Below are 14,871 nucleotides of genomic sequence, written 5' to 3'. Positions count from 1 at the left end.
GAAATTGCTTGTAAAAATATGTATATAGAAACGTGAATAAGTTACCCTCAAATGCTAATGAATTTCCATCAGGATTTTTTTTTAATGCACACCATTTTTTCAGAAAAGTAGAGAACTGAATTTAAGATAGGGAAAATGAGAAATGTAGAGAATGAAAAACAGCAGTTTTATCCATCCTAATAATAGGTCTCCTCTGTCTCGTATTTAGAGGTTGTTAAAAGATTCAGGGCAGATCCACCCCATTTATTTATAGCACATCCATTGCACATTAAGATCACATGATTTCCTTCAAAGAATCCTGGGAAGTGTAGTGCAGTGTTTGATTGGGTATATCGGGGCAACACAATCTTTCAGGTATCCTGGTCTCAAGCTGCATAGGGGTTTGGAAGGGCTGTAGCTCAGTGGTAGAGAAGCTGGCATCTCCAGGTAGGGCTGGGAAATATGGCTGCTTGAAACCTTGGAGAGCTGCTGCCAGTCAGTGTAAACGATAATGAGCTATATGGACCAATGGTCTGACTTAATACAAGGCAGCTTCCTATGTTTCCTAAAACCAGCACCTTGAACTTAGCCTAGTGGCTAATAGGCAGCCAAAAGAGGGTGGGTATAATCTAACCTAGGGACGTGGGTGGCGCTGTGGGTTAAACCACAGAGCCTAGGACTTGCCGATCAGAAGGTTGGTGGTTCGAATCCCCGCGACGGGGTGAGCTCCCGTTGCTCAGTCCCTGCTCCTGCCAACCTAGCAGTTCAAAAGCATGTCAAAGTGCAAGTAGATAAATAGGTACCACTGTGGCGGGAAGGTAAACGGATATCTGTGCACTGCTCTGGTTCGCCAGAAGCGGCTTAGTCATGCTGGCCACATGACCTGGAAGCTGTATAAAGCGAGATGAGCGCTGCTTCCTCAGAGTCGGCCACGACTGGACCTAATGGTCAGGGGTCCCTTTACCTTTACCTATAATCTAACCTCTGCGTAACTTTTGCACCAGCAAATCGGGATACATTCTCAATAAATGGGTCGCTTTGAGGAACCGGGATGCAAAAATAGGTGCGCCGATTACTTGGAAAGCTCTGAAAGCAGAAACTGTTCCCCTGGAATGCAGGGCCACAGAGGCATGGTGGTGTTTCAGCAAAACAAGCCTCACTTGAACCCAGCCCAGAAGCACGATCCTCACTTTTAAGATGTGCAGCTGGGGACTTGTGCTTCAGACAGGACGTGAGTAGGTGGCAGAGACGACAACATACCTAGCCGCTCTCGGTGCCGGAGCTGGGTCGGCGGCTTGTTAACAGCGAGCAACAAAGCTTCTGGGGGAACGTGGGCGGAGAGGAGAGGAAGGGCGGCCTGGGTGTGGGTGTCGAGATCAGGGTGAGCTGCAGGCTGGTCCGGCACCAGGTGAACCGGGATGGGGTAACGTGGCTTGCAGCAGGAGTGGCAAACAGGACACCGCAGAGATCAGATTACTCACCTCCAGCTGCGAGGCACAGCACAGCAGCTAATAAAAGACCCGAAATGCTTCCTGTTGTTTCCTCATTAACACCCGCCCACCTGACCAAGCATGTCCCAGTTGCAGCAGGGAGGGCAGAAAGCACACAAGCCAATGATGATAAGATGACATGAGGCGGTGGGGGAAGGAAACAGCTTTGCTATCAGATGCTTCTCCTTCTCTCGACTCAGGTGGCCCAGGCAGGACTCAAAGAACCCTGTGCGAACATTCAAAGAGCCTGGCTGTTGGGTCGTGTCAATGGCCCATCTAGTCCAGCCTCCTTCTCTCACGGTGGTCAACCAGATGCCCAGAGGAAGCCCACGGGCAGGGCTTGAGTGCGAGAGCAACTCTCCTCACTTGTGGCTCCCAGCAACTGGGTTTCTGAGGCCTGTGGCCTCCAACAGTGGTGGCAGAACATGGCCACTGTGATAGGCCTCTCCTGTCCTGTTGGAAGATTCAGAACAGATCAAAGAAAGTTCCTCTCCACACAGAACAAAGTTAAACTACGGAACTTGCTCCACAGGAGACCAGGAGAGCCACCAACTTGGGGGGGGGGGGGGTTCAAAGAGGATCGGACAAATTCATGGAGGAGAAGGCAATCAGTGGTTGCTAGCCATGTGGAAGTTCTGCTCCACTTCCATTGTCAGAGATATTATGCCTCTGAAAACCAGATGCTGGGATATACAGCTGGGCAAAGTGCTCCTGTGCTCCTAACCTTCCTATGGGCCCCTTGCAATTCAGAAGGTCTATTCTTACATTTTTCCTAAACTTGTGTGTGCCTGAGAAGGCCTGGCACTGTTTCCTTTTGGGATGGCTCTCTTAGCTACTGTTTTTAGGCAGCTAATTGGAGGGCAGGATTTCAGCTAAAACGATTAGAGGAAGTCAAGGGCCTTGTGGATTTTATCACATGCTAGACATATGCCCACATTAAGGCTGGGGGAGAAATGTAATTTGGTTAGCATTTGAAGGTGAACTACCTTATCTGCACTTTCTGAAGCAATATGTGAGCTGAAACACAGCCATCCTTCAAAGTCCGCACCTCTCCAAATTTTGCAAGGGAGGTTCTTTGGTCAAGTAATGCGTGCAAAAAATGCATGTGCTTCAGCAAAATGCACATAGAAGTGCATATTGTATGAAAATAACATATGAAGCACATCATATTAGGTGAAACTGCTATGCAAAAAAATGTGTATAGTAGCCAAAATTCCATACAAAAATTTGTGTTAGGAAAAATCCACACAAAAATGCGGGTGAATTTTCATTTCTTGTTTAAAAGAAAACCCCTTTCCTACCAGATGCTTCTCTCCTCCCCCTCCTCATAAAAAGCAGGGTCCTTGCTTCTGAGTACAGTGGTACCTCGGGTTACATACGCTTCAGGTTACAGACTCCACTAACCCAGAAATAGTGCTTCAGGTTAAGAACTTTGCTTCAGGATAAGAACAGAAATCGTGCTCCGGCGGCGCGGCGGCAGCAGGAGGCCCCATTAGCTAAAGTGGTGCTTCAGGTTAAGAACAGTTTCAGGTTAAGTACGGACCCCCTGAACGAATTAAGTACTTAACCTGAGGTACCACTGTAGTGGTGTAAAGCAGGGATGGGAAACCTGTGGTCCTCCAGATGATGCTGGACTACAACTCCCACCCCCCACCATTGGGCGATGCTGGCTGGGGCTGATGGGAAATAGAGTCTTTTGGAGAGCCACAGGTTCCCTGTTCCTGATTTACAGGACTTCGCTGCAGGGCTGTAATCCCAAATTTGTTTTTGTTTGTTAATAATGCTTCTAGGCGACCCTTTCTCTTTATAGAGATAGATGCAACAAATAACCTCAATGTAACACAATGTAAAGATGAAGTATACAAGGGAGTAACACACACAGAGCACCGTTCATTTTTACTTCTGACTATCCATCTGCCCATTTCAGTTTCACTCCGTATTTCATTTTCCAGTCTTCGGTCCTCCACATTTTCTCATCAGTTTGTGATTTTTAAAAACAAAGCCTCATATAAACCTTTTTTGATTTCTCCTCATATACACCTTTTCGTATGCAATTTTGCCTTAATAAATGCATCTTTGCAAAGCATTTCCTCCCAGTATAATGCATTTTTGTATGTTACTTTCCCTAACGTGCATTTCTACGCACACCATACCAGTTTTTGCATTTTTGTACCCATTACTTGGCTGGGGAAACGTATCACAACATTCGGAGAAGTGCGACTTTTGATGAATGGCTGCATTTCAGTTCACATATTGTTTCAGAAAACAGAGATTAAATAGGTTTGCTGTAAGCGAGAACCAAATGGAATTTCCCCCCCATTCCGTCTTCTGAGTAAACATGCGCAGGGTCGCATTCTCTGTGGGTTTGCAAAGAGCTCCGCTTTGACTCAGCATTTCAGCTCTTGCGAAGCTTATCTTTCCCCTCTTAAAATGCAGGTAGTCGTTTGTCCAGGAAATCCCAATCATGAAAAAGCACGCGAGATAAAGTCGACTAGAAGGGAAGGAAACTATGCAAGAGCAGATTCAGCAGCAAAACACAGGGAGGGTAATAGCAGGTGCTGGCTCTCCAGTGAGGTAAGAACATAAGAAGAGCCTGCTGGATCAGGCCGATGGCCCATGTGGTCCAGCATCCGGCCCTCACTGTGGCCCACCAGATGCCTGAGAGAAAGCCACAAGCTGGATTCAAGCACAGAACTCTTACCTCCTGTAGATTCCAGTAACTGGTGTTCAGAAGCATTTCTGCCTCCAACCTTCCCCTCCATGAATTCATCTAATCCTCTTTTAAAGCCATCTAAATGAGTGGGCATCGCTGCCTCCTGTGGGAGCGAGTTCCATTTTGTTGTTGTTGTTGTTCAGTCGTGTCCGACTCTTCGTAACCCCATGGACCAGAGCGTGCCAGGCACTCCTGTCTTCCACTGCCTCCCGCAGTTTGGTCAAACTCATGCTGGTAGCTTTGAGAACACTGTCCAACCATCTCGTCCTCTGTCGCCCCTTCTCCTTGTGCCCTCCATCTTTCCCAACATCAGGGTCTCTTCCAGCGAGTCTTCTCTTCTCATGAGGTGGCCAAAGTATTGGACCCTCAGCTTCAGGATCTGTCCTTCCAGTGAGCACTCAGGGCAGATTTCCTTCAGAATGGATAGGTTTGATCTTCTTGCAGTCCATGGGACTCTCAAGAGTCTCCTCCAGCACCGTAATTCAAAAGCATCAATTCCACAGTTTGACTTAAGGACTTAAGACTTCCCAATGTGGTAAGCCAGCCCTGCTGTGTTTTTAAGGCCCTTTATATATATATATATATATATATATATATATATATATATATATATATATATAATTTTTTACCAACCACCAAAACACAAACAGTAAAAACCCCCAGGTGGCTGATACAGTAGTATACAATATTCAATAATATACATATTCAATAATATTTGATAACATATTCAAACCAACCATATGTACACTTCTATATACCTTAACACTCCTCCCTCCACAAGGTTTATTTAACTTTTAACATTTGAATTGCCCCAAATTGTTCAAACCTACGCAAATAATTCAATATCTTCTCAAACCAATCCTCCTCTTTCTCACTGACCTTAAGCCCTTTCATTCTATGTATCTTCACAGTTAGGTATTCTAAAATTATAATATTATTCAGTTTATTTAAGGCCATTTTTTATTCTGCAAAGCAGGGCACTCGATCTCTGCCCCCAGGCCTTGTTTTGATGGTACCACTGGACCAAGAAGGGACCTTAAGAGACAGCTGGAAGCAGGCATTTCCCTCCCTCCCTGCCTGACTCACGCAGTTCCTGTGTGTCCTGAGCCACCCTCTTGCACCTGTTTCTAAAATAACTTCCCGCAGTGAATCACCTGCAGGTTCAAGGCAGGCAGATTGCTCACTCCACTGAACTTTGAAATAAAGGAGTTCACCAGAGATCTTATCAAACAGTGGCTGGAGCCCATGGCGCTCTGGGAATGCAGACTGTGGATCTGGAGACTCCTGATGTGTCCTTCCACACACTGCAGCAGACGTAGGGATGATGATTCATCACAGCAAATGGTTCAACAGCATCAGCAACCAAGAAGTATGTCCACTGGCTTCTAAAACTGGCACTCATTTGAAATAACTTAGGGTCGCAACCAATGCTATTTTTACTCGGATAAAGTCACTCACATTTGGAAATAGGTAGATTCTACCGTGGGAGCAGGGCTAGGGCGGGAGAGTGCTAGAGTCCTGTCTGGTCAAGTTGCATGGGATCAATTCCAATCTGTTATCTCTGAGGATGTGGACAGGCTGCTTGGACACTGAGGTCCAGCTCCGAGGGCCTTCTGGTGGTTCCCTCACTGCGAGGTCACAGGGAACCAGGCAGAGGGCCTTCTCGGTAGTGGCGCCTGCCCTGTGGAACTCCCTCCCACCAGATGTCAAGGAAATAAACAACTATCTGATTTTCAGAAGACATCTGAAGGCAGCGCTGTTTAGGGAAGTTTTTGAAGTTTGATGTTTTATCGTGTTTTTAATATTCTGTTGGGAGCTGCCTAGAGTGGCTGGGGAAACCCAGCCAAATGGGAGGGGTATTATTATTATTATTATTATTATTATTATTATTATTATTATTATTATTTCCTGCTCTCTTCAGCTCACAACAGTCCCAGACAGCATGGACATGATGAACATAGGTCCAATAATTCAGTGGGTCTACTCATGAGGAGAACATGAAAGCTCATACCAATAACAAACTTAGTTGGTCTCTAAGGTGCTACTGGAAGGAATTTTTGTTTTGTTTTTGTTTTGACTATGGCAAACCAACACGGCTACCTACCTGTGAGAACTTAGTTAGCTACCTCTTAGTTCTTCACAAATATTCTCAGGAGCGGGGGGGGGGAATCCTATTACAGTGGTACCTCGGGTTACATACGCTTCAGGTTACATACGCTTCAGGTTACATATGCTTCAGGTTACAGACTCTGCTAACCCAGAAATATTACCTCGGGTTAAGAACTTTGCTTCAGGATGAGAACAGAAATTGTGCGGTGGCGGTGTGGCGGCAGTGGGAGGCCCCATTAGCTAAAGTGGTGCTTCAGGTTAAGAACAGTTTCAGGTTAAGAACGGACCTCCGGAACGAATAAAGTACTTAACCCGAGGTACCACTGTATTATTATTATCACTGGCTATCCATACACTACCAGGCCAGTATCAAAGTTAATTCTGTTAAATTACAAGGCCTTAACAAATTGGGTCCATGATACTTCAAGGACCTGCCAGTCACTTATATCCCTGCCCATTCATTGAGAGCTTCGGGTGAGTCACTGTTAGTGGTCCCCCATGGCTCGGATAGATGGTTTGTACTCTCCAGGAGGTGTGCGTTCAGCCAATTTTATGGAACTCCTTTCCAGTCAAGGTCAAGAAAAGGCCCCTCCCTGTTGAACCGCTGGTACCTACTGAATACTTTTTAAAATTCCAGAAGGCATCTTAACTAAATTCTGTTTTTTACAGTTTTAACTTACTTTGACTTTCATTATTTTGGTGTAACTTGCAGGGCCGGCCTTAGATGTATTACTATGAGAGGTTTTAAAAAAAAAAGGCACGCGTGCGCCCCCACCCGCCGCTCCTCCTCTGCTGTGCACCCAGGTTCACCCACTGTCACAAGCCTGTGGGTGCACCTCAAGGCAACATACAATTAAAAAGCAATAAACCTTCCAATGCACTGTAAATAGCAATCAAAAACGGAAACACAACATCGCTAACCACTTAATACAAACAATAACAACCCAGAGACACACAAACCATGTAATCACCACCGCCGCTAAAATTAATCACCCAGACTAAGCAATACCAATAGCACCAACAAATGAAAGATTTAAAAATTATTCAAAAGGCTGAGAGGAAAGAAAGGTGGTTAAGTTGCCCTATCTGGGGGAAAAAAACCATTAGCTTATTCATTCACAATGCCTTGCTAACCGTCACATAGGCAAATCCGATTGCTTATGGATAGTTGTCCTGTTCATTGTTGTGAGATCTCTGATTGGCTGGAACGGACCCCTTTGCCTATACCGGTACAGCAGAGGCGGGGAAACATCTGTGACCCTTCAGATGTTATGTTGAACTCCATCTCCCATCGGCCCCAGTCAGCATGGCCAATGGTCAGGGATGATGGGAGCTGGAGTCCAGCAACATTTCCACACCACTGCCTAAAGTGAAAAAAGCAGCAGCTGGGGGTGCACACGCAAACACACCACATGGAAAAAAAAGAATGCTGCTGCATAGGATGGGGGGGCGGGTGAATATCTGCAGAATTCCTACCCAAGCCAAAATGTTGGTCCGTACCCCAAAACACAAAAACAAAAATAGAATTTGTACCATGCAGCTCTAATAGCTATTCAGCTGCTTCCCAGTTCAGAGCCAAAAGTCATTGTTTCAGGGTAACCCTGGTAGGTAAAGATTGTTGTTTAGTCGTTTAGTTGTGTCCGACTCTTCATGACCCCATGGACCAGAGCACGCCAGGCACTCCTGTCTTCCACTGCCTCCCGCAGTTTGGTCAAACTCATGCTGGTAGCTTCGAGAACACTGTCCAACCATCTCATCCTCTGCCGTCCCCTTCTCCTTGTGCCCTCCATCTTTCCCAACATCAGGGTCTTTTCCAGGGAGTCTTCTCTTCTCATGAGGTGGCCAAAGTACTGAAGCCTCAGCTTCACGATCTGTCCTTCCAGTGAGCACTCAGGGCTGATTTCCTTCAGAATGGATAGGTTTGATCTTCTTGCAGTCCATGGGACTCTCAAGAGTCTCCTCCAGCACCATAATTCAAAAGCATCAATTCTTCGGCGATCAGCCTTCTTTATGGTCCAGCTCTCACTTCCATACAGCTGCTTCCCAGTTCAGAGCCAAAAGTCATTGTTTCAGGGTAACCCTGGTAGGTAAAGATAATAGAAAGTTCATGCTAGGTCCTGACTTAAAATACAGGTGGTAACTCCATCTGGAATTGCCAGCAGCTGTCCAGGACTCTTGTATGGATTACTCAAGGGTTTCAAGTCGTAAACGCACTATGCCTTTGCAACACCTTATTTATTCAAAGAATTATGGGCACTGTCGTTTGCCGCTCTGTTAACAATTCACAGCAGAGATGGATTTAGGGGAGTCTCGGGGGCACCGCAAGTATGATGCAGAATGGAAAGTGAGAGGTATGGGGGCGCTGGGTTTTGGTGTTGCGCAGGGAACCACTGAAATTTGAGACCCCAAGGTCTGCCACTGTTCACAGCGAGACTTAAGCAAGAGCCGTAGAATTGGGAGGATCATCAAGTCCAACCCCCTGCAATGCAGGAATATATAGCTGCGTCAAATGGGGATCAAACCTGCAACCTTGGCGTTATCATCACTACACTTTAACCAACTGAGCTATCCAGGCCATAAGGGCAAATGGGGTGCTGCCCCACTAACCTCACTGTGCCCAGGAGGCCAACTTCCTCCTCCTCCATCTCAGTGTTGCCCTTGTAGAACTCAGCAGGGAGGATGGGAGAAAACTAGGGTTTAGTTGTCTCTGGAGCCACCTACTGTTGGGCTCTGAGCCTTCTGCCCCTTGTGTCCCAATGGGCACCAGTCACAGATCAGGTGTTTGTGGTTTATGGCCCCAACCCGTTTCGTATCACTTTTGCATCAGGTCCCGCCTGAAAAGCCCCTTTCCCCTTTGCATGGATTACTTCTTTCTCTTTCATTCTCAATCAATACTGACCAGGAGAGGCTGATTTGGTTATTTTTATTTTGGTGCATGCAGCACACTCTGATTAATGTCGCAGCTCCCCCTGCTGGCAGCCTCATGGAACACAGCTACAAAGGCAGGAAAAAAAGAGGGCAGCCCCAAAACATTTGAAGGCAGAAACAGTATCGGAAGAACAGGATATAACCAGCTCCCCTTTATACCACCATGAGCACACTGTCATGAATGCACAATAAAAACAAAGTCTGGAGGGGCCCTGGGTATGTTTGTGGGGGTCAGCATTCTTTTCTAACTTTGGCAATTGGGGGGAAAACACTCCTATGCTGCTGTTCTTTCATGCTGAGTTATCATTCTTGGCACTCTGGGCTCCTTTTCCAACAGATAGGCAGGACAAAAATAAATAAATACAGGGACATACACTGAAATACTGATGTGCCAGAGTGTTCTGTATTTCTTCTATTTGTTTAATTAATTATTTTTAAAGGACAGCCTTCTAAGGCAGCTTTTCATTAAGGTGTGTGTGGGGGGAAGTTAAATTGAATTCAGTGGGATGTGCAACACACCCCTTGCAGGTTCCCCCAGGAGCAAGTCCCACTACGTTCAGTGGAGCTTGGGTTAACTGCATATAAGATGGCTGCCTTACTTAACTCAGTGGCAGATCAGTTTCGTTTTGCATGCAGAAGGATTTAGGTTCAATCCCCAGCATCTCCAGGTACGGCTAGGAAAGAATCATGTCTGAAAACGCAGAGCCACTGCCAGCCAGTGCAGACAGACCTGTGTTAGATAGGCCAATCATCTGATTCGGTTATAAGGCAGGATCCTGTGCACCTCAATTCTTTCCATGTTCTAAAACGGGTGTGGGTGCGTGCTTCCATGTAACCCAATCCTTCGCATGTAGGACACATGGGAATTAAATGTGGCTCCCATGTAAATTTATGTAGGGTTGCAGCCTTAGACATATCCCCTCCCCACACCCCACAACACATGCTTTCCCCCACTAAATGCATTTATCACTGTATATGTTGACACATGGATTGCTTTACAGCTGCCAGGCTGGTGTTTTTTTTTTAAAGCACCACCAGTCACTGGAACAGTACAATTAGCATATGCAGATGAGCTGCTGCTCCACTTCTCCCCTTCCCCCTCAATTCTTCTGGAAGCAGTAGCAACTTGAAAAATGCTAGCAGCATTACTCCAGGATGTTTTGGAGGGTGCCAAAGCAGGGCTGTTTCCCCCCAGTTGTGATCTACTTTGAATTCAGTGACTTGATGCCTGCACTGGCACCAGTACCACCATAAACATCAGAGGGCAGAGGGCACTTCCAAAAGATGGAGATACTATGAGTCCCGTCCCCCAACACACACAAACAATGCTAATAGCTAATCTTTGAGACAGACTCTTCTCTCAATCCCGCTACACGAACTGAAGACATTTAAGCAGTTGATTTGTGATCTATTGCCATTTCTTCAACCTTGGGTCCCTAGATGTGGGTGGACTACAACTTCCATTGCCATTAACCATTGGGCTGTGAAATGCACCTTGAAAACAGAACGGCGTTATAAATGGTCCCGTGGCCAATCAGGGGGCAGGAGCAGAGTGGAGCCAATCAGAGCCCTGTGGGTGTGGCATAGCCTGCCACAGCCAATGGGTAGAAAGAAGGGGAAGGAGAGACACAGGCCAGCTGTCCCTCACTGCAGATTGGTGAAATGAGGAAGGAGCTGCGTAGCTGCGTTCAATAGCAGCTGGCCTGTTGACACAGAGGAGGGAGAAAACAAGGACTTGGCTTTAGTCACAGGTCACAGATGTGGAAAATCCTCAATAATATTTCATAGTGCTAGGCAGCCTCTCTAAGTCACGGGGACCTAAAGAGAACGCTACAAAGGAAAGCACAGGAGAGATAGTATTTGATGCAAAAACCATTGCCGAAACTCTCCAGGCTTCACCACAGTAGCAATTAACATGTGTTTGAAACTCCTGGAACCTGAATTTTTGGCCCATCATCCACATGACAGCCTCCTTTTGAGCATTCAGTTAAGAGTCCCTGGGACAATACGAAAAGGGGAAATAAGCCTACCTCACTGCCATCAGTGAGCTGGACACACTGTAGTGGGGCTGTTTTTGTGGGTTGGCATGTCAGAACTTTTTTTGGGGGGGGGAATCCCTTTCCCGCTTCTACATCCTTTGCTTCCTCTATGGCTCTTGTCTGTCTTCCAGTAGTTCTCCCGACAACTTTTGGTAAGAGTCAAGAGCTTCTTTAAACACAACTGCACTGTAACTGGTTTTTTCCGCTGCCTACAACCACCTACTTACATTGCAGGCTGTCTCGGTTGTCTCCAGAAGAGCTGAAAATGGCTTCTTACTGGTGAGGGCCAATGGGATTGTGAGCACTGTGCCAAGGACATCCACCCTTTCCCTCTCTCTGCCCCTCTGGAGGGCTGCTCCTTAGCAGGCTGTTGGTGAAATCATGCACAATACACACATACATCTATGTTGCAAGTCTGGGTGCAACTCAGCTTGCAGAAGAGGGGTTTTGCATGGGTTAAAACAGACAATGTTATGGACTTCCAGATTCCCAAACTGTCCCTGCACCTTTAACCTCTTGAGCTGACCTCTCTCTCTCTCTTTGATGTTAGACTGATGTTCTCAGGTTACATCCTGCTTACAACTTCCTCTTCCTTCTTCTACTTGAACCTCAAGATAACAAAGAACCAGGTATGGCTGCCTCGTTCATCTCTAGACTAGAAAATTTTCTATCCAAGTTACAGATTTCCTACAATAAACAACTTTATTGCTTTCTTAGCTGCAAGCACCTCTGTGTGGGCAATGGCAACTGGTACAAAGTCTGCTCTCTAGCCCAATTTTCACTAGCCAAATGCTGATGACTCTGCATACAGAAGGGTTTCAATAGGTAACTGGCCCAGTTGATTCCAATAATGTATTTATTTTTTAAAAACCACAGGAGTCCAGAAGTGATGGCAGTGCTAATGAAAGGGCATAGAGAACAACACACAGCCCCAATACAACCCAGCTAGCAGTGCCCAACTGTTGTGGATGGGAAACATCTGCAGAGAAAATTGGAGGCACTTGTGTGCGGACAACCAAGGTGCGACGCATGTGTTAATGCCTCAGTGTGAACACAGCCTCAGAGCAATGGCAGTCTCGTCTTTCTGCATTGGCCCTCTCTGAGGCAGGACATCTGAAGAGGCCGCAACCAGGAAGAAGGCACCACTTTCCTATGTGAGGCCTGTATAGTAGCTGTATCTTATCCAAGGCACAGGACAGTCTCCTGGCAGGCTGGCCGTTGTCTGCCTCCTTCCCCAAATCTTGCAGCATCCCACAAACACAAAGGAAGGAAAGGACAGCCCCAATTGCTAAATTACAGCTGAATTAGGGAGGATGCTAGGCTGTATTGGTTTCCATGGCAACTGCTGAAGGATTCCAATCACCATGGTTCCCAAGAACACTCCCCTCTGGAGGAGGCGGGCTCTCATTTGCCAATGGGGCAGGCAACCCCAGTGCCTTTCAGGCCGCAAAACCCCTCAGGGTTTTTGTGCAGGTATTGCTGGTGGTAATCTTCAGCGTAGTAGAACTTGCCGGCCTCCTGGATCTCAGTCGTTATCTGTCCTCCTTGCTTCTTAGACAGCTCCTGCCAAAGGACGACAGTAACAGAAGAGACATTCAGATAGTTAGCACTCCCAGCAGGATGGTTAGAGCAAAACACAAACCATGGATAGGTAACATGTGCCCTTCTAGATGTTGTCAAGACTACAGCTCCCATCATCCCTGACCAATGACTGTACTGGCTGAGGCTGATGGGATTTGGAGTTCAACCATTATCCACAGGGCCATAGCTCACCATCACCTAGTACACTGACTGACAGCAACCCTCTAGGATTTCAGAAGGGGATCTTTCTCAGCTAGGCCTGGAGATGCCTGGATAGCTCAGTTGGTTAGAGCGTGGTGCTGAGGACACTAAGGTTGCAGGTTCAATCCCTGTATGGGGCAGTTGCATATTCCTGCTTCGCAGAGGGTTGGACTAGATGATCCTCAAGGTCTCTTCCAACTCTATGAGTCTATGCCGGGTACTGGAACCTGAAACCTTCTGCTTGCAAAGCATGTCTTCTACTAATGAGCTATGTATGGCCTTCCCCCACCTGCCTGCAAGATCTTTAGTTACAAGTGTACGCCACCACCGCCTTCGTAGCATCCGTCAAATTTTGGAAGCTTAGTGCTGGAGATATAAAATATCAAGATGCTTATGCTAATTTCACCACGCGTGAAAAGAACACACGTTTATGGCCCACGTGACTGTGAAGGTGGCTGCACTTGGAATACTGTACACAGTTCTGGATGCCTCAGCTCAGAAAGGATATGGGACAGCTGGAAAAGAGACAAAAGAGCAGGCAAAATGGTCAAGGGGATGGGAGTGGCTCCCTTATGAAGAAAGGTTGCCACATTTAGGACTTTAGGGAAAAGGTGACAGGACAGAAGGCTATAAAATTTAGAACTTATGGCCACCAAATGAAGCGGAATGTTGGGGAGACCAAAGAAAATACTCCACATAGTGCATAATTAAACCATGGAGACTGTTCCTCCTGCAGGTAAAAGATAAAGATAAAGGTAAAGGACCCCTGGAGGGTTAGGTCCAGTCAAAGGCAACTATGTGGTGCAACGCTCATCTCGCTTTCAGACCAATGGAGCCAGCATCTGTCCACAGACAGCTTTCTGGGTCATATGGTCAGCACACGTTTAAACCATTTCTGGCACAACAAAACACCATGATGGAAACCAGAGCGCACGGAAATGCCGTTTACCATCCCGCTGCAGCGGTACCTATTTATTTACTTGCACTGGCGTGCTTTCAAACTGCTAGGTGGGCAGGAGCTCGGACAGAGCAACGGGAGCTCACCTCGTCGCGGGGATTCGAACTGCCAACCTTCTGATCAGCAAGCCCAAGAGGCTCAGTGGTTTAGACCACAGTGCCACCCGCGTCCCTGATTCTCCTGCAGGAGGCAGTGATGGCCACCGACTTGGATGGCTTCAAGAGGACTGAGCAAATTCATGGAGGATGAGACTGTCCAATGGCTGTGTTCTGCCTCCATGATTGGAGGCTATATGTTTCTGAACACCAGCTACGTGAAACCATGGGAGGGGAGAGGGTTTTCATGCTCAGGTCCTGCTTGAGGGTTCCTCACAGGCATCTGGGTTGCCACCTTGAGAAGAGGATGCTGGAGTAGATGGGCCATTGCCCTGATCCAGCAGGCTCTGCTCAGTGTTGGCCTCTGGTCGCCCACTGGCATGTGGCCCTGGAAGGTTGTCCAGAAAGGAATGAGTCTGGAGAGGGTCTCCCGCCCCTGTGGCAGATGGAGGGCAGACAAGATACAAGTTGTTCACAGAACACATTTTCAGTCAGTGAAACTCACTGCCACAAGGTTGGGGTCTGGTGAGAACAGAGGAAAGATGAGGCTATCATGGCACATTTAATCAGCTGGGGTATGTGCATGGAATCTTAAGTTAATATCATTTTTAATCTCGGTGGCTCCTGTGAATTTTGGGCTTGTGGATTTGTTACATGATTGATTCTCCTGCAATCTGCATTAATTGAGTTACTTCTCGGCCTGTCACTTATGTTTTCACGTTGCCTGGAAATGTTATGATCTAGTAATTATAAATTGCACGTTTTGATGAATTGCTTA

At 46.8% G+C, this 14,871-nt stretch overlaps 1 protein-coding gene and 1 non-coding gene across 6 annotated transcripts in view; one reads left to right on the top strand and one right to left on the bottom strand.

The window, feature by feature from the left end:
- Positions 1 to 12,096: 12,096 nt before the first annotated feature.
- LOC128418651 (mitochondrial peptide methionine sulfoxide reductase-like) overlaps positions 12,097 to 14,871 on the bottom strand; it is a 43,990-nt gene continuing 41,215 nt past the window's right edge. For all 5 annotated transcript variants that reach the window (XM_053398598.1, XM_053398601.1, XM_053398602.1 and 2 more), the window contains one exon: positions 12,097 to 12,821. In XM_053398598.1, the coding sequence (XP_053254573.1) occupies positions 12,663 to 12,821 (159 nt within the window). In that variant the 3' untranslated portion in view covers positions 12,097 to 12,662. The remainder of the gene's footprint in view (positions 12,822 to 14,871) is intronic.
- TRNAL-GAG (transfer RNA leucine (anticodon GAG)) lies at positions 13,107 to 13,180 on the top strand. The gene has a single exon. It is a non-coding gene; the product is annotated as a tRNA-Leu (tRNA).

The sequence above is a fragment of the Podarcis raffonei genome, chromosome 8 (genome assembly GCF_027172205.1).
Source record: "Podarcis raffonei isolate rPodRaf1 chromosome 8, rPodRaf1.pri, whole genome shotgun sequence".
Taxonomy (NCBI): domain Eukaryota; kingdom Metazoa; phylum Chordata; class Lepidosauria; order Squamata; family Lacertidae; genus Podarcis; species Podarcis raffonei.
This window is presented reverse-complemented; position numbering and strand designations above follow the sequence as displayed.